This window comes from Tympanuchus pallidicinctus, unplaced genomic scaffold (genome assembly GCF_026119805.1).
Source record: "Tympanuchus pallidicinctus isolate F22 unplaced genomic scaffold, pur_lepc_1.0 scaffold3, whole genome shotgun sequence".
Taxonomy (NCBI): Eukaryota; Metazoa; Chordata; class Aves; order Galliformes; family Phasianidae; genus Tympanuchus; species Tympanuchus pallidicinctus.
The window spans coordinates 29,926,465-29,947,173 of record NW_026294747.1 but is presented as its reverse complement, the minus strand read 5'-3'; the positions used below and the strand labels follow the sequence as shown (position 1 = coordinate 29,947,173).

At 35.5% G+C, this 20,709-nt stretch overlaps 1 protein-coding gene across 7 annotated transcripts in view; it reads right to left on the bottom strand.

Annotated features, from left to right (window-relative positions):
* RASGRP1 (RAS guanyl releasing protein 1) overlaps positions 1-20,709 on the bottom strand; it is a 38,779-nt gene that overhangs the window by 16,018 nt on the left and 2,052 nt on the right. For 2 of the 7 annotated variants that reach the window (XR_008209455.1, XM_052695476.1), the window contains exons 2-7: positions 20,447-20,616; positions 6,011-6,116; positions 5,392-5,454; positions 3,961-4,092; positions 3,148-3,301; positions 143-316 (exon numbers count right to left, since the gene is read on the bottom strand). Coding sequence is in view for 6 of the 7 variants with exons in the window: in XM_052695476.1 (XP_052551436.1) it covers positions 143-316; positions 3,148-3,301; positions 3,961-4,092; positions 5,392-5,454; positions 6,011-6,116; positions 20,447-20,616 (799 nt within the window). In the remaining variant the exon portion in view is untranslated. The other 5 variants (XM_052695481.1, XM_052695480.1, XM_052695477.1 and 2 more) reach the window with 5 other exon arrangements.

Below are 20,709 nucleotides of genomic sequence, written 5' to 3'. Positions count from 1 at the left end.
GCACAAGTATGCATACTATATGTATGAAATGGAAGATCACTGCCAACTTCTCTTTCTCAGTTGACAGTGGGGGCAGGGGGATAAGAAATTAAGGGACTGTTTCAGAGAAAGTCAAAGTATTGTATATCAAAACTTAACTGACCTGTGCAACGTGAATGAATTTGATAAATACTTCAGCTCGAAGCTGTGGTGTTGGTCTACTGAGAACCATTAGCTGCACCCACTGAGAGATACCATTGCAAAGAGCAATTGACCTTTCCATTGTTGGATTCTCTTTCACACAGCTATTCACAATGTAGCTCTGATAATCCGAGAACTAAAAAAAAAAAATCAACAATCATCTACCTCATGGTCTGTATGCAAATACAAATGAAATGCTGAAGAACAAGATAATTAGTGAACCATAAATGTTCATCGGTTTTAAACCTCTCCTTTGTTCTTTTCAAAGCAGAAAGCTCATAGTAATGGAATTAAAAGAATCTTTTCTTCATAATTTATGTTGCATCATTGTACTGTGCATATCTCACAAGCCTCAACTCTCCCAGTGTCACTGGCTCAACAGAATCACTGAATTTAGTTCTCTATGAGGAAGATAATGCTTAAAATTTGGTTTAATCTGGTAATTCAGTGATAGTTTCAGATACATACATTGTAACTATAGCACTTCTACATTAAACTATTCTAACCAAACAAAATGAGTTCTATCAGATTTACATAAAACTGAGGTGAGATTTCTTAAGAAAAGAGGACCACAGATTCCTTAATATTTTGATGCACCTTGTGAAGTTTTCTTATTTAACCAAGTGACCTAAAATAGTCTAGGGAACCCCTGTATGTGACAAAGCATTGATATTTTCTTTGAAGCTGTTCTTCTCATTAAGATCAAAGAGAAGCAAATGTTTGTTTTCATAGATGCAGCGTCTGATTCCTTTATTTATTTATTTATTTATTTTAAATCTATTAGCAAGGATACACAAAGTGAATAATCAGAAAACATGATAGGATACTTGTATGTACACTTTTTATAATGGACAATAATACTGACATCTTAAAAACTTTCATAGCTATAATAGATGTGTTCTACATACATATTATATTTCTTTGGTTTAAGAAAGACACTGAGTGGCATTGATCCTTAAGGAAATATCATAAATGGTAAAACTGTTATTTGTTTCTTGCTTGTTCTTCCTCTGCTTTAACTTTTTCCTTTCTTCATTTAATAAATAACACTTTTTAAAAGTCAGAGGTGGCAGCAGATACCTGAATTAATCCTCTTACTAAATGAAAAACGAGATAAATCATAAGAACAGTAATAAAACAATAAGTAGAGCTGTCTCTAAGATTTCACAGCACTTACAGTTATTGTTTGAATTCTGAACTACAGCCAGATTTGGCTGGATGTTGAAATTTAAGCAATTACACTGTACGATAATTATTCAATGTTTGACTACATAATTATCAATCTCATAGCAGTTCCAGTACAATTATGGTTTGGTTAGGTTATATTTTGTTCTCAGTAGCTCTCTTCTTCCAAAAATGATTTTTTTTTTTCTAATGCTGAAAAAAAAAATCATATCTAGTACTTCTTAAAACTTCCAGAAAACTTTGGTGCAAGAATTTATTAGACTGGTTAGATATAAGCAGATTATTAGCAGCTGATACAGTGAAGAAATCCAGGTACTTAAATGCAACAACCTGATATTGCAGTGACTAATTAAAAAGCATCAAGAGCAAAGCAGAATCAGAATGAACAGCTTAGACAGCTTAGACTACCTGTTTTCTACAGCTTTATGTTGAAATGTTTTGCAGGTATGCTCATACTTGCAGTCAGTCCTTTGTGATTACCGCTCTCTGCACTTTCTTTGCTGCAAGATGCATAGTGTTTCATGGAAGTCTTTGCTAAATGCTACATATATTTTGAGGATCAGCTATTCCTCTCTGACTTTCAAATGACTGAGTAGTTATTCCAATGACTGATAACATTGCAGGCTATTTAAAATCTTTCTCCTAGTATTTGCTGCCAAGTTAGAATTAGGAAAGGATTCTGTGGCTTCACATATCATGAATACACTGTATGAAGAGTTAAAGATAGAACTTCTTACTAATGGACATTGTTTTCCGATCTGAGGTTTAAGAAGTTTCAATTTACACCAAAATGTATGCATGTAATAGTTGGAATCCCATGACAAATTTGAAACTGACTGCAATCATACCTGTGTTACTCAATAATTTTATGTCTGCATAAAGGTTTGAAAGTGCTAGGAGTTACGAGCCTTGAATGTTAGTATTATCTACAGGCAGCAGTTTATGCAGAAAAGCACTTATCTGCTGCATGAGAATATTGCATTGCTGCTTCCTACTGTCACTGGAAGTTGGCTTTCTAGGAGATTTCCAGGCTTCCTTCATCCCCCTCGAGCCTGATTGCTGATCTGAGCCAGAGGATACTGCTTGTTTCTGCATGCAATTACACCACCACTTCTAGTAGAAAATGATTATTTGGAAGAAGTTCAGGTAGTTTCTTCCACTTCCCCAAAGGCCCCCTCCCTCAAACTATTGTGTAGTTACCTAAGATTTTCTATACTTGCACCCTCTCTGAACTGACTACAGCAAAAAGGAAGGTAGTCAGATAATAAGTAGTCTGCCAAAAGTGTCACTGTCCAGTTTCAGTCTAGTAAAACAAAAATAATATGGACAAAGACACAGGCACGTAAGTCCATGCTAACTTCATTGTTAGCAAAGAAGTGGATAAAATTTTAGCTTGCAGCACTACCAATCTCGGTAATAGTTGGAGATGGTGGTTTGGGTATAGAACAAACTAAGGAATATTTTCAATGCAGAGCATGCATCAGTGTCCTCTGCACAACATGATAGCTTAGTCATAGTGAAACAAGCTGAGCTGTGCTTGTTCTACTTGACCTCGGGGCCAAAGAAACAAGCCTTACCTACTTCATTTATTTTTACTGATATACAGGTAAGCTTTCCCATCTGGCTCTGTAGTTGACCTTGATTTTTTTGCCAGCTCTCCACCACAATCATTTTGTCAGTTTGTCAAAGTGCTTGCACCTCAGGGTTAACCTGTAATGATACCTCTCTCCCATCTTTACTACCTCCTTCCTGCCTCTATTTAAAATAAAATAAAACACTTACTGATATTCTTCTGAAGGACTTAAATTCAAGATAGGTAAGATGGTCTGACAGCTCTTCTGGCTCAAGGTGATCAAAAAGGAGTGAAACTTTCCGTTTCTTACTGCTGTTAGCCTTTACACGTTGTGTCAGCTTTCTAGACCAGTCCCTGGAATTTCTTTTAGAGAAATTTTAAGAGAGAATTATCTGAAGTTACCATCTGAAGATGAAACTTCTTAATTGAAAACTTGCATTATTTTCATGCTTTATTGCATTAAAAAGTTCATATTTGGATTTCTAAACAGCAAGCATCTTTCATAAATTATAGACTACATGACAAAACATTTTCTGTAAGTATTTATGTTGCATCTAAATACAGTACAACATTACTAAGCAAGACAAGATCACATACTGCACTTTCAGAATTGCTCTCCCTGACTCTGACCTACTGAACATAAAGACTATTAAAGGGAATATTTTAACATATCTCATTGACACTTGTACCTCCTCTACTACTCAATCAAAATGCACTCTTTTCTCTCACTGACTGAGTCAGTAAGGCTCCCTGGATATAATAATGCTTAACTAGCATAGAAAATCAGTACAAAGTCTAGAAAACAGTCCAGTTCAACTTAGCCCATTCTTGAAAGGCATTCTGTTCTTCTATGTATAATGTATTAATGCTTTGCTAACAATTAATAACATAGAACTTATTGTAGACTAAAATTAACCCATTATGGTATCCTTATCCTGTTATACTAGAGAGAGTTATATTTAAATAAAGGAAATTCAGAGCAAAACTCTGTTTTGCAACTATATTGGAACTTTGGCACTCACATTTGAGTTGTGTCGATTAGACGACAGTGCAACTCCTCACCATTAGCTTTAACCAGTTCTTGAAATGCCTCCATGGTTGTTGATAGTTTAGAGTCCATTTTGAACATAATCCAAAACTCTGTAATCCAATACCTATTATAAATGAAAAAAAATTATTTTGCTTTACCATGAGTAAGGCTGAAATTTAGATAACTGCTCATGTTCAGATTTGATTTCTTTTTGACCAACTTTGGGAGATAATCATTGTTCTTTAAATGCTATTGTTAGGGTACTTTTAATCTTTTACAAGATTTAAAAAAATATATATATAGTTCTATATAAAATTGAACTATAGAACTTGCAATAATTCAAAATTAAAGCATCTAGACTCATGTTATATTTAGATAATGTAAAGAAAATAATCAGCATACACAAAGTAGTAAATAATTTTACTTATTCCTTTAAAACTTGAAATTATTCTGCCAAAAAATGCACTATGCTAGTCAGAATTTTAACTATTAACCAAAAAATAAGTTACTATTTAAATATATTTGTTTACTAGTGATTCATTCTTACATGCATCAAATACTTTCTAAGGACTATACTTCTCTGTGTTAGGCATTCAAATTATTTGTCATACATTTTATTTCAGTTTCCTCATGTGACTTGGCACCCACTGTGATAGGTTGGCCCTAGCCTCAATACTAAATACTGACCTAGCTGCTCACTCACTCCTTCCCCCTGCATGGAACTGGGGAGGAAAAAAAATTGTGAGCCACAGTAAAGATGTAATAACTGAATGAAAGAGAGAGGAAAAGAACAAAACCCAAAAACAAACAAAAAAACCCACCACCAAATAAATGCAAAGGCAGTCATTCATTATCTCCCTACAAGCAGACCAAAGCCCAGCTGTAAGTCAAGCTACAGCTACTTCAAGATGGCTAATTCCCATTTTTATTGCTGAGTGCATTTCTACACTTCTCTAAAGTAAGATTTCAAACTTTATTGTGCTTAATAAAAGTGGTCTGTGATCATTGCAAATGATTAAGAACAGTTACTAGGGAAAATTGCCTACATATAAAACAGTTTTTTTTTTTTTTTTTTTTTTTTATGTAACAGTAGCTGCAATATCCACTCTATTTTTTTAGTAGACCTCTATAATATTAGACATAATACTCTTGATTCCTGAGCACTGTCAATTCTTACTGCTGTTTAAGGAGCAAGTCCATACAGAATCAGTCTAAAAGTATGACCCAATAATTCATGCACTGATATCAATAGATCTGTGTGAGTCTCTTTTTTTTTTTTTTTGTCAAGTTGCTAATGTGAATCTTGAAAAGCTAAAGGAATGCAACTTTCTTTTTGGTGTGATCTTAATATTTGTAAAACCATCCTTTTGTGTGACACAGAGACAACTACTGACTAACAACTATCAAGCAAGAGTATTCTTACCTTACAAAATAGCATATCTTTACACACAGCACGGATGACTTCTTCTCTAAAGCGCTAAGATAAGTAGAAAACGTTAAGGAAAATCACATGTATATGAGTCCAAGCAGACACCTAGAATAGCATCAAATCAGGAGGAAAAAGTTTGATTTAAATACTCTAGAATTTTGAGTGAGTGCCTGAGAAATAATACTTGTTGAGAATTGTCGTCTTCAGATGATAACATTAGAATATTACTAAAACTACGGTTTTGTGCTTTGCTCTACTTGTACTGAGGATAGGAAAAACAGAGATATGTAACAGTCCCAGGTTTGCAGTATCTAACACTTGTTAGATAATCCCTTCACAGCCAATAGATGATGATTTATCCTACTTAAACTCTGAACTGGAGTTTATCTCTGTCTATGTGGATTGTAGGCTAAACCAGGCAAGGAAAAAACATATACCCTAAAACAAACAAAAGCCACACTGCACAGACAAAAAAAAAAAAGTAAAAAGTCTATTGTTTCATTAGCAGAAAAGTAATGTATTCCTAGCTTAAATATCCTCTACTTACCTATCTTAGAGTAGTCAAGCATATCTAATTTTTATCTTGTGAGCAGGTGAATATTGCAAAGGATATAGATCACTGAGTTTCTGGAGCATATCTGCAGAAGAGATGATAAACTGATGCATGGTCAGAATCATCTTTAGCAGCTGGTTATTCGGATAAGAATTTCCTTCTAAATCTGGGGGGGGGAAGAGCACTCATATTGAAATTGTCATATGACTTCACAAACATGGAAGAAGCCTCTTCAGAATCCTAGTTCTCAGCAGGCCAGTTTATCATGCTACTAGAAAGATGGTAGTTAGCTACTGACATAGTAGGTCTGTCTTTTTTTTTTTTTTTCTGATGAGAGATAACAAAGAAAAACAGCTTTGTTTCAAAAACAAAATATTCAGATAGCTGTACATAATGATCAGATGAATGTAACACTTATAAGAAATTAGTGAATTGAGTTACACAGGAATTAGGCTACTGATCCATGTCAGTCAGTGGCATGACTGAATTCATCAGAATGGAGATATTCTTAAGTAATTATGCAGGTTTTTTGTGTAGCTGACATGTAATCCTAAAGTAAACGTGCATCTAGAAATGCATGGAATGAGGTACAATGTATGCAGAATTTCAGGGGTAACCAACGCATACTCTGTGGTGGACCTAAACATCCTAATGCATTTCCTTGAACTGTGCTTCACAAGGATTTAACTTGAAGGAGGTTTTTAGACTAGATCTATCTTATGGGCTTTGTGGGTGCTTCTTTCCCATATTAGGAAAAGATCAAGGACATTAAATGTATTAATGTTTTATGAAGTTTCCATTTCTCTAACACATTTTAACTACTGGATCTGTTAATATTAACAAATGGTGGTTTTGCATCGGTTGCCCTGAGACAAAATAGGTAACTTGAAATAGAATTCTATGTCCTTTCAAAACTTACCTTTTTGCATCATTTCCTCTACTAAGACAAATGTAGTTACCACCTGAAACAAGAACAGCATGCAGAAGCAATGCATGATAACACAAAAAGGAAGAGGTAGGTGAAAACAACAGATCTGCAGCATATGAAGTGGTATCTACTACAAGAGGGGGAAAAAGCCATTTTTTAGACTACACAATGTAGTAAAAAGGAATATTAAACTCATCCCATTCATAAAACAATATAATTCATGTTAGCCACTGAGAAACAATTTCCATGTCCTTATACAGGTGGGTAACACACATGAAGAGGACCTCAAAGCCAAGGCCTTTCCTGCCAAACAATACATTAGATCTGTAATAGAACTAATAAAGCCCAGCTTCCTCCTGGTTTATTTCCTACTACTCACTCAACAATAGTTCTTACTCTCCCCTTGTCATGGTTCTATGCATGAATTCTATACACCCCTGAAAGCTTTCTCTTCCCTTTATCAGTGCAATAACCTCTCACTCATGCTTATAGCAGGTAACACAAAATATACTGTTCCTGAGTCCAGGCTGATTGGCCAGAAAGTGAAAGCCATCAACTAAATGCTAGGTTTACACTGCTACCTACACCTGCACCAATCTGGATGTCTCCCTTCTACATATTTAATCCTCTAGAGATCCTGATCTTTCCATCATCAAACAGACTAATTTAATTATTTCATGCAGAGTATATGTAATTCGGTAGGAAGGTGATTCAGAATGACCTAAGCCTGTAGTTTACAAGGAAGTTACTGTTTAAGCTCTCATTTTGAGCCCTTAGCAGCAGAGGATGTGCTGGATATCTATCATGCACTGATGTAGATATTCTGGAAATGGTATGTATAGTTTGCAGGAAAATCAATATGATGGACAGACAGACCCTCAGGAAAGGCAAGTAGAAAATTCCTGATCAGTAGATTCTGGCATCAACCCATTCAGTGTTATTATACCAGAACAGAAACTTTATATATCAAGTCATCTTTGACAATGAATGTGAGAGACCACTTTCTGTAATTACAGCTACATCATAAGAGGCAATTCTGCTTATAGCCTCAGTCTAATATACTGACAGAGGCAGCAATGAAGAGTTAGGAGAATAAGTTGCACTACTTGACTCCCATTTGGAGCTAGCAAAAAACCTCCTGTGAACAGTCACAGTCAATGTAGAATTTAAAGCAGAGCATTCAAAACATAACATCCAAACCATCCTGTACCTACAGAAAGAAAGATCATAAAATTCCAGGAGACCAATCTCTGTAGTGTTATTCTATACTTTCAGTAGAGTGACAGGTTTACTCTAACTGGAGCAGCTGCAGATACTTTTAGAGATGTGTGCTCTTTACCAATCCTTCCAGATTTGTTTTCAGATCTTAACTGAGTTTCAAAGTCATGATAATGCATTCACTACTCGAGAAATACAGAGCGCTTAGCTTAGCACATGGTTCAACTAAGCTGATATGAAAGCATACAAATTCTCTGTTACCAACTACAGGCACGTCCTTAAAAGTCTAGGGCCTTTTGGTGGTAACATGGAAGAGCTACACTATAGACTATTTTCCTTTCAAGGAATAGGTAAATAGTTGGTATCAATCATTATTTTTAAGTATAAATCTAGTTTCCCACAAAGTCACAGATGGGGAACTAGTCCTTTGCTTTAAATACAATTAATATATTCCCTATTAACTATCCACAGTTCTTTGTAGAGATGAGAGAAGCAGGCTGCTGCTTATACTGGAAAACAGTTGGGTCAGGGCTCTTGAGCAATGACATAAGAAAATGCAGTCGGATGAAGACAGATTGGGAAAGACTACTGACCAGCAAAAAAAAAAAAAAAAAAAAAAAAGGCATTGGTAATACAGAAGTTCAAGTAATAGATCAATATGAAATAAAAATCCAGGTCATGCTTCAAAAAAATTTCTTCATCTGTCTTTTGATTTTTATTGTAAGTTCCTAGTTTTAAAGCAGAAACCAAAGTTTATACTCATGTTCTCGCATAATTTAATTTATTACTTACAGAATATTTCTGTTCTTAATGGAATGTAAATAGCTTAGGCGTTAAAACAGCTGCTGCGTAAGTTTTGCTGGAGAAATATGGAATTTGCAAATAAAGCCTGGGACATCAGGAATCATAATGTTTATTAAATTCTCTAGAATTTGTCTTATTATTCCAAGTGTTTTTAAGAAGACTAAAATGCTTTTAAATATAGCACACAGAGGTCCATACCAAATTTTACAAAATAGAATGGCTCAGGTTGGAAGGAACTCTGAGGTCCAACCCCCCTGCTACAGGCAGATCCACCAACTCTGACTTCCAGATTTGGTACTAGCCAAGGCTATACAGGGCTCCGTCCAACCTGGTCTTGAACACCTCTAGGGATGGAGCATCCACAGCTTCTCTGGGCAGCTTGTTCCCATACCTCACCAGTCTTTCTATGAAGAAGTTCACCCTGACATCTAATCTAAACCTTCCCTTCTTGAGCTTAAAACTATTCCCCCTTGTTCTATTGCTACTACAATACTTGCTACCCAAGCAAAAAGCTTATTCCCCTCCTGTTTATAAACCCATTTTAAGTACTGGAAGGCTGCAAAAAGGTCTTCTAGCAGCTTTCTCTTCTCCAGGCTGAACAAGCTCAGTTCCCTCAGCCTGCCTTCATAGAGGAGGTGCTCCAGCTCTCTAGTCATCTTTGTGGCCCTCTGGACCCTCCCCAACAGATTCATGTCCTCCCTGTATTGGTGGCCTCACACCAGGATGCAATGGTTCAGTTAGGGCCTCATGAGGGCAGAGTAGAGAGGAACAGTCACCTCCCTGCCCCTACTGGCCATCCCTCTTCTGATGGGGCCCTTCATCCAACAGATTTTTTTAACCAGAAAAGCAGTTCTGTATATACTTAACTTGAAAGCCAAAATAGTTATCTGCATGTATATAATTGTGTATAGCTATTGTTAAATCATCTGCTTTTCAGAAGTGTTTAATATGGATCACCTTCAGCTGACAAAGACAGTCTGTCTATCTCAACAGTTTCTATCTGTGCATATTCCAGGCTTCTACCATAAGTATTACATGGCATCATGCTTCCAATTGAACTTGGATCTTTTTTAATGATGTTTTAAATACTTTTTTTCTGCACTGTAAAGGTGTGGGGAAAAAACAGCACATGCTACCTAATATTAGTGGTTAGGTCAACACGCTTATTTTCTCACCCAACAGAAGTGAACTTATGCTTTAAAACATCCAGATCCAGCTACCTCACATCGGAGGTGGATGTAGTTAAAGAGTAATTATTTTGCACACAATGAAACAGTACTAAACTTCAAGCTATCCATTCCTACCATGCGCCCATGACTAAAAGGCTTAATCTGAACTATGAAAAGCTTTGTTTTTTAGTACATCACAAGTACAAAACATGCACTGCAGACGAAAGTCTTATCAGTTCCCAGTACAGCTCAGCACAAAGTAGCAGACCTGTATGGGATTGTAGCAGCAGATAATTTTACAAATAACCATTATCAAATATTTAATGTAACCTTCCTGCCAAATCTATAAAAGAAATGCTTTTTACGTGAGTACACTATTAATGAATAATGTTAGTAAAGAGAAAAACATCAGGTCTGATTCTTGTATTTGTATTGCATAAATTCCTAATTCAATAAAAGCTAAAAATTGACCTTCAGTGTGAAGAGATTCCAGCTCAGTTTCAGAACTGCCACTGACCAGCAGGCAGTTTCTTTTCAGAGAGCTGACCTGCCAAACATAACTGTGTGTAAGGAAGTTACAAAAGCTACGGTAAACTATCTTTGTGCAAATAGGGAAGGTGATTATGGGGTTTTCCTGACTCACTTGGGAGAGTCTCTCTGAATGCCTCTACAGCATTCTCTTGAACCTCCACAAGGTTTGTTTTTTTTGTTTTTTTTTTGTTTAAGTCTGAGACTCATTTTGATTTCCGTTTGTATACGTGTTTCTAACCACATACTCTGCTGAGCAAAAACCGGAGCGACTACTAAACAAAGTAGCATGGGTGTGTTTCAGTTAGTTGATTTACCTTAATAGCGTGCTGCAAAATACTTCATAAGCCTTAGATTTGTTTCGCTGCAGAAAAATATAAATAGTCTGCAAGGTACAATTTTCTTTCTCCTGTAAATGCCCTTAAGGTGTTTTAATAAAAGTTCTCTGAAGCAAACAAGGTAGTAGGAACTGAATATACTTTTCCAGTCTTTAACTACATGCATGAGAATACAAAGAAATACAGAACTGAATACTTTATTTAAACAGCAACACAAGGTCACCTGAATTTACCGTTACCAGAGTTCCATTTCATAGGTGAGAATCAGAAAACACAAAAGTAAGAACATCCTGACCTAGGTCTATCAGCCATTCTTATGCATGATCCAACTGGTTGCTTCCTCCAATCTGTGATTTAGATATAACTGAACTATCACTTGTTTCTGGAATAATTAGGAGAATATAAGTATCCAAAAGCTAATAAGGCATTAAGAGCAAACTACCTATTTTTCACTACAACCCCAAGCTTATGGTAAATGTACTCACTAGGAAACGTTCTATAGGCAGTACCATGGTCCTGAGACCTTCCTACATATGAATGCAATTATAAAGCAACAGGAAGAACGCCAGGAAGATCTTGAGCTGAATTTTGCAAGAAAGAAATTTGTTTTTCCTAGGTCTAAAAAGCATTTATCTTATAAGCATTTCTTTATCATCAGGTTCCAACTCTGTCATCTGGTGTACCATTTAAAAAGCATAAGAAGTGAATCACAGAACACTGATATCACATGATCAGTGACTAAACTACTAAGAATATGAATAATTTCTTGTAAGCTACCTGAAGTCTTCCAGTCACTATCAAACCTAACACCAAGAGCAATGCAACAACAAATCATCAGGCAATTGCCAAGCAGTCTTATTTAAGTGCAAAGCTGAAAGTCACTGGTTGCTATATAGTATTCCATGTAGTATAGTATTCTGCAGAGTGGTGGTGTTTGTTCTTTTTCTCCTGTTGTTTTGTTTATTTGTTGGGATTTTTTTCTACATAATGTCTTTCAGAAATAGTATAAGTTAATTACAATGATCTTATGAAGATAGGCAAAAGAATTATTTCTAGATGCAGCAGAAAGCACCTGGAATCTTCAAGCTCTCCTATTTAAAATTAATTATACAAATAATGGCTGTCCCCAACATGCAGCAATGTACTTGTAACCACTAAGTCACTCATATTAAAAAAAAAAAAAAAAAAAAAAAAAGATAGTACAAGAGGAAACTCCAAAATTAAAATGAGAACTCTGCTTTTTTTTTTTTTTTTAAAATATAATTTCTGTACCAGTAACAGAGCCCTAAACAAGTCAAACAGATTTTGGAAGAAACAGTGTAAACTTGATGCTTCTCTAAGTCTACATCACACTTCAAGATACCTAGAGAATGGGAAGGAAAAAAAAGTTCTTCCACATACTCATTAACAAGGCAGATTTGACCAAGGCACAAGCAAATCTAATATGCATCCAGGGCTACTCTCTACCATGTGAGAGTAGAGAACATCAGGGAGTAAAAGCCTCAAGGGAAAGACATTAGCCTCTCAGAAACATCTTTTGGAGAACTACCTGTTGCAGAAAGCTCTGGGTGGGTAGTTCTTTGAAACGAAAACGAGAGGATAAACGTTCTCGTCAAAGGGAAATGGGATGATTTTGAGAAATTAAAATGTTCTTCAAGAGAAACCAAATGAAATGTGGGTGGAAAGTGTTCCATTAGCCTTGGAAATTCAAATCAAGTACAAAAAGTAAAATGTTAACACCCCCTCCATGCACTAATTTTCATTGTTCTATAGTATAGCTGAAGTATTGATTTTGGCAAATGAGAACTTTTTAATTGGTCTTTTTCTATAGAGCCTCCCAATTGTAATTTAAGTGTTTTTTTTCTTTTTTCAAAGCTATGAATCATGTTACTGAGGGAGCCACGTGTAGGTTTTGAGCTACAGGCAACTCTTGAATAATTCAGGTGTAGTGCCTGGCAACACAACTGTGCCAGTCTAAGTGCTCGTGGATAAACAAATAAGACTTCTGGAATCAGAAAATTGAGCCCAGTATTGCTAGATAACCACTAAACTCAACTGCACGCTCAGCACTTACTCATCCTACAACTGCATTGTTTTTACAGTGATATTCTAACTACATGATTGATCCTGGGGCAGCCAATCATCAGATCTGAGGAAGCACGAAGTCAGCCACATCCAAAGGTTCAAACTACAACAAACCAGCAGACACCAAGTGTCTTTCCTCTCAGAGACCTCAAGATGTTACAGATAGATTAGGCCCCAGTTTCTGGCCTTAATTTTCATTGCTGACTCATACTCCTACCCTAAATCCTGTTATGAAATTCCTGACTTGTTTTTTCACATTTCTCTTCCTTACATATGTCAGCTTCCCAGTCTCTGGTCTAACTTCTAGATATATTTCTGGAATTAATGTTTATAGACTATGGTGACAAGCTATCTTCTAACTCATTAGATGGTGACATGTCTTTGTTACATCCTGAGACAGGAACAGCCCTTATCAACCATAGACCAAGAACACAAGGTTTACAAAAAAAAAAAAAAAAAAAAAAAACCCACAGAACAAACAAAGAAAAAAGACAATAGTGCAGCTTCGCTTACTTAAATTCACAAACTTAAATGTACCTAAACACCATTCATCATTATCAGAATCTACATACTGAAACTTAACACAGAAGAGAAGCTCTTGACATCTCACGTTATGGTCTCTGCCAGAGGAGTTCCATATTTTAAAGGTTAACATGGCATGCCACTAAATGATCACAATAGGGCTCGCACTAGGCACTGGATTCTTAATATGATCTCTATATCTATTCAAGCATGACAGCTTCAGCGTTTGGGGATTCATGAAAGTCAGCCCCAATGCAAGAATAATCTGAGCAGCTGTAATGGGTGCTCTCCCATCTTTGCTTTCTCCCAGCTCTCGCACTTCCATGTTCTGACCTCAGCAATGGGAGTGGAAAAAAAAAAAAAAAAGAAATAACGTTTAGAAAACTATCTTGGCTTTTCTTCTTAAGCATATATTATGTAATAGATCTATTGTACTGTGTAATATTTCAAGTGGAGTCCCTTCTTTCTCAGACTTATAAAAATGCAATGCAAAAAAGTATCTAAAAAAATGCAGCAAAATACTGACAGATTTCACACTAAAGCATATACAAACCAAACTAAGTAACAGAAAGCAAAATGCGCGGGGAAGCCTAAAGAACAAGAAATTATTGCTTGCTTCTATTTCATACATACACTGAGGAGAAGAAAACAAACTCATAAATATTCTCAGTAGAATGAACTCTTTTCTTATTGTATCTAAGTTTTGTGCACTGATAAATAGAACTTATATTGCTTTTCTGAGGTTACAATTAGAGGTTTGAAGATATAATTTTCTGTCATACTCCTGTGGTAAGCATTAGTAAGTGGGAGACTTTATAAAGCAAGTAGTCCGAGTTCTATGCATTTTCTTTTGTTATTTCATGAGTTTGGACAACTATGTTGTAAAGACTGAAATCAAACTAGTTAATTAGAACCTTAAAGGTTCTAAAAAGTTTCATTTCTTTGGGAAAAAATTCTACAGTCATCAGGTTAAAAAAAGAACCCATTTTCACTTTAGAGCAATCACAATTAACTTTAACAGCTAGCTAAATAGCACTTAGCATTCTACAGAACAGCAGCTACTCTTCTGCTCCCACCATGTCATTAATTGTTCATTAACATAGTTTCCATTGCCAAGCAACACTAGATTTTTCCTAACTGCATTTTACCAAATCACACACAATGATCAACAGCATTTTAGTACAGAATAATAAACTGTACACATTTTAACGACTCTTTGGGGAACTGGAAACTTCAACTTCAATTCAATCTAGACTTTGGGGGCACATTTGTGTCCCCTGCAATTTTGTGGAGCATGAGACAAAAAGAAATGAGTGACCAGGAAAAAGTTGCAGAAGAAATATAAATGACAGAAGTTCTCTTCTGTGGGTATGTGTATGTCTTAAAAGACACATGCCTTAAAAGATACAACTGTATTCTAATTAGAATTCTTTGTTGTAGCTTGGTATTTGGTAAATTTTGAACAAAGATAATGACAAATTTGGTATTTGAGCTCTGATTGTATTATTAGTTACTCAATGTTGCATCTAGACTGGAAGAACGTACTTATGTTGGGAGCAAAGTAAGTTTTTCTTAGAAGGCAATCTAAGACGACAATTTTTTTTGCACGATACTGATGCAAAAATGAGTAGTGGAAATACTAGGATATCACAGAACTATAAGTCTTCACTAATGCAGTTACTTTTATATTCTGGAAAATATTAACTATAATCAACTAGTACTTGTACAACCAGATCCTTTGCCAGATTTCTCAGTTCTATCATAGTAATTATGTGACATCTTTCATACAGATCAGTCCTGAAATGGTTTACTGAATTTCTAAGGTTTGTTTACAAACAGTCCCTTTATCCCACAGTGAGGAAACAAGCTGATTTAGCACTGATTAGACATTACAGAAAAATTTACATCATAGTCTTACGATTATTATGACCATTAGAGGCTGCAAATTGTATTAAGCTCACATAAATTCTATTAGGAATGTTGATAAACTATAAAGGTAGTATTTTAATGTATTTCAAAAATAGTAGCCATGGTTTTAAAACTTTTTTTTAAATATACTTTCCTTCCTATTGAAGATCCAGTATAAATAACTCCACTGCAGTTTTTCATATCTGAGCTTCCACCTAAAATTACATTACATAAAGTGTATTAATATACATGCACTCCAGGGGAAAAAAAAATCTATTACTTTCCTAAAACTCTGTACCTACTTCTATCAAGAAATCAGAGACTCTGCATGGCAACAGACAGTTAAAAAGATGTTTCATGATTTCTTTTTTTCACTGTGCATGCTCATCTTGCCTAGCAGTAACTGAAGTGCCTGAATTGTATGATAGCACAGCTCTTCCATGTGCTACAGCATGCGTGCTTGCAACACTTAAATCTAAGAGATAATTACATAGCATCCTCCACTTGAAGGCTAAAGACATAAATACCTCCATAATATTAAAACTGTGTTATTTTAGTGATTTCTTAGTTCGTTCATGATCCTCAGTTTTTTTAGTAAGACACAAGTGTTTGTATAAATTAGTACTGTCAAGTGTGCTCTTAGGATTGTTTGTTAGGTAGTTTTGATTAAATTTTCAGTGCTTCACTGATAAAACAAGGAAATAGAAAAATGACACTATGCTGAAAATATATTTTGTCCCAGTTGCAAAAAAAAATTTAAACATTTGTAAAAAAATTTATTTAAGCAAATGTTTTGTGTGCAAGGGAAAGACCCTTTAACCCTATATGGTCTATAAGCCTTATTGCATGTTAAAACAGTTCACTGAATCTTTGAAAAGCATATTTTAAAAAAATAAGTATATGTCAATGTCATCCAATATAAGCATGAAAATATATGTAACATAGAATCATAGACTGGCTTGTGGCAGGCTTGTCACCAGTCTCTAGCCTTCACCTGAATATAGAACCACTGACCACAGCTCTCTGGCCACAGCCATCCAGGCAATTCCTTATCTGTTTAACAGTCTATCCTTCAAATCTCTTTCTCTCCAACTAGAGATGAGCATGTGATGTCAGACTGCATTAAAGGTGTAGAAGTCCAGGTAGATTGTATCAGTTGTTCTTCCCTTGTCTTCCATTTATGTGGTAAGACAGAAGCTTACAGACAAGGAAAACAAAGGTATCTTACATACACCTTTGCTAGAACAGAAATTTACTTACTAACAAACAGAAGTAACTATCAGTCTCACAGTAGCCTGGGAATAGCCAATGGTAAAAAGTATGAAGAACCATCTCTGGTGGAGAGATTCCAGTGAATCCAGCCCTTCTGCACAATACATTTTCAAGTCTTTTCAATCACCTTACACTACCCACTGCTCTTCCTCTCTATGCATTCCCCTCACATTGATTTCTTTTTTTACTCCACTTCCCTATTACTACTTCTCTTTCTTTCCACGTAACCATTTTTTCATCTTTAGATTTTACTGTTGGCTCCACTTACATGCAATACTTCTCTTTCTTTTCTATGGCAATCTAATGTGATTCATTCATTTGCACTCTGCAGCTCTTCTTGTCAATCTAGATCATAGCTGCAACAGTATCCTTTAGCTACTTGTCATGTTGAAAAGGTCTTTCAAGATGCATAAAATACTTGGAATAATTGCCCTATATAATCGCATTCTTCCTCTTCATACTGTTGAGAGTTGTTTCAAGTCTCTACAATTCTTCTAGATTTATCTCAGAACTTATGCTCCTTTCTAAGTTTTCTGCCTTCAATAGCTCATCACACTGTTTTTAATGAACTCTTGCTCCAACTCATGTCCTGGCTTTTCTATTGCTTTAATTTGTGGGAAATAACTTTTGGGTTCAGCCTACTCATCCTCATGCAATATTTCATGACACTTGAACTTATACTTTTAGTATCTCCTATTTTTGTTTTAAAAAATTGTGTTATTGAATAAGCACTGATGTAACACTTTCCACTCAGATATGCATAGGTCACTCCAAAAGCAATGCCTTTTAAATAGGGAAATGGAAACTACAACAGGTACAAAAAGCACAATAACAATATTCGATAGAGCAAGTTCTCACACCCAAAACAGTAGTTTTCAACATAGCCACCACCACTGACTATTCACACTCACCAGCCATTAACAAGAACCTACATGCTTCACTCATAATAATCTGTATGATCATCCAGGACATGGCTTGCCTTTCACGTTGCTGCCTCCACTGCTGAAACACACCACCCACCACTTCACTGTGCTCTCATCTACTGTTTGGTCTGCATAAATGTTCAGCAAGTGTCAATGAAAGTCAATGGGTGGAATCTTTTTCTGCATCAAGGAATTCAGTGCCACATCTCTGCTTCATACGTGCTTCCATGACAGCCACCATTGTGTCAGACTGCCTTCTCTGCTGCCATCTGCCACACAGCAACAACGTGTCATGGAATATTGGTGAGAAGGTTTAACCTCTATTGTCATACCACCAATATCCAAGTCTGACATCATAAGCCAATGTAAGAAAACATGTTTTAGTACCATCTTCTATTCAGCACTTTCATAGATCCACAAAGAATATCACAAATTCCAAGATGCAATCTTTGCTCCTCACTTCAACTGTCAAATTGTGACATCTCTTTAGTACAGGTTTTGGATTACCTCAGTTCTCTTGACAAACACTGTCTTTCTACAGACTATCCTAGAATCACTTACAACACTTTGGCGAAGTCTTTCACTCATTAGCTGAGATTCACACTTTCTACTTACCAATACTGTACGTTTGTGGGTTAATCCTTAATACCATCTTAGCTAGGCCATCTTATGATATTCCCCATGCAAATAGCAGAAGGCTGCCAATCTCCCCTTATATGCCATTGTTGATAGCAGTCTCTCTTACACAGTATTTGCTTTTTCAAGCATTTCTAATTGTGTTCAGGAAAATAAATTTGGCTGTGTACTTTATATAAGAATTGTATTTGTAACTGTACACATAACATTAGCAAGTGCAGTATAGCATTAGCATAAAACAGTATGTGTTCACAAGCCTGACACACCGTCTTTACTACATACTGTTTTATTTAACCCTTGACAGTAAATAAATCAAGGGCTTTTTCCAGAAAGCAAACTTAAAGTACAGTAAGAAAATCTGTGCTCAAGTCTTGGGAGATTCTGTGCTTTTAATACTGAAGTAAATCTTGCTCAGAACACAATAACAATTTCTGTAATAATATAAATCAGCGTATTTGAAAATGACGATACAATTTTAATCTGAATAGAACTATTAGAATACAGGGTGGAAACTATTCTTAGACACTATGCATGGGAATAAACCTGCCTAATTATTCAATTTACATCAGCAACTATTCTTTTTGTACCTATTTTTTTCTGTTATGAATTGCCAAAAAGAGTCTAAATGCCAACAGTGCATATCATGACTCTAGAAGTCCTAACTTAGTCTATGATTATGAGCACAGGCACACTGCTACTCACTTTGCTAGAGCTATGTACAATTTGTCAAAGTTCAAGAATTTACAGTAAACTTGATAATTGAAGTATGAAATCTTTTAGATAGAATTCTGTCCATAAATAGCTTAACTGGACAGGTTTCTTTTTCTATCAACTTAGCCCTCATAGAACATGGATGCTTAGCAGTATAAAACTACATGCTGACATATATACTCTGAATATTAAAAAATTATTCAAATAAAACTAAAAAGTCAACAGTAGTCTCCCACTCAGTCTCCCATAGAATTTGAAGCCAACATTCACAATAGTTTTACTAGATGTTGTATTTATAGTCCCTTTTTTCCCCCTTAAAAACATGAATATTGAATAAATACCGTAACAATATTATAACTATAAAATGGTCTTACATATGCTTTAGATGCCTTCTCACTTCCACTAAACCAAAACTTACAGATTAGTTAACATTTTTTTAGGAACTGGGGCTTTTATAATTGTTATAAATGTTCTTTACCCAATAATGAACTGAATGAGAAAAAGAGACAGAAAGAAATGATAATTGCATGTTTTATTAACTTCTCTTAGACGCGCATTTCTCTGCACACGCTGAATATAAGACCTTATGGTATATTAACATTAATGCATTTCCAATGGGTGTAAAAGATTAGTCATTGTTTATACAGTACTTGTTGCAGCACTTGATCAGCGCTCTGTTACTGTTTAACTGCTCAGATTAATTATTCTAGAGATGAGTAGGCATTTGAGTGTGTTTAGCACCTAAGGACTACTCTGCAAGAAAATCTTGTGAGACTTTCAGAAAGACAGTGTTTCTAAACACTGAAAGAAGGTTTACAAGCAAATGCCTTATTTGCAAAATATTCAGAACCCTTCTGAGGGCCTTCAGTACTAAAACACATATTATAAAAACCAAGCCCATTTAATAGTTAAAAAAAATAAAATAAAAAGGAGGCTAAGGATACAGGGTTCAGGCAATAATCATCATTGTCCATGTATTATGATTCTTGTGGTAAAAAGAAACAACTGACAGGCTCAAAAAAGTATACGGATGCAACTTTTATTTGGATTCTTTATTGAGAGGCAACTTTAAATCTATATTGATAACATAAGTGGTAATCTAGTATTACTTCACTTACCTTATAAAAACAGCTCTGCTCATTTCAAAATTTTTGTATTAAACATGTGAGATTTATTGCATATTATTGGATTATAAAGATTACTTTTTTACTTTTTTTTTTTTTTTTTTTCTCTGTTCCTTCAAGTATTGGTTTGGTGAATGCCAACATTAATCTCTTAGCATATATTACCTACATATTCACAAACCCATATGATGGCAGTGCTTACAGAATAGGTAATGTTCAGTTAAGCTTTTATACTTCGTTAATATATCAATGTAATTCACTGGTAAATGGCTTAAAAGCAACCAGTATAGAAACACATTCACACCATTCAAAAAACCTCCAAATACTCACCAAAAGACTGAATACAGGTTTCAAGAAGGTCTTCCAAAGTCGCCCCTTTGGCTAAGTGCCCCAAAGGCACCATAGTGACTTGGGTAAGATTTGAATGGCTGTGACAATGAGTGATCTGCTTCAGCTCAAGTGAAGATTCAGGGGCAGTGCTGCATCCCTGGGCAGGTTGCCTAGAAGAAAGCACAATAGTGAAGTAAGTACAAGGGTGAGTGACAAATTTTAAAGGACATGAAAAAGAAGGAGAGATTTAAAGGGCAATGAAC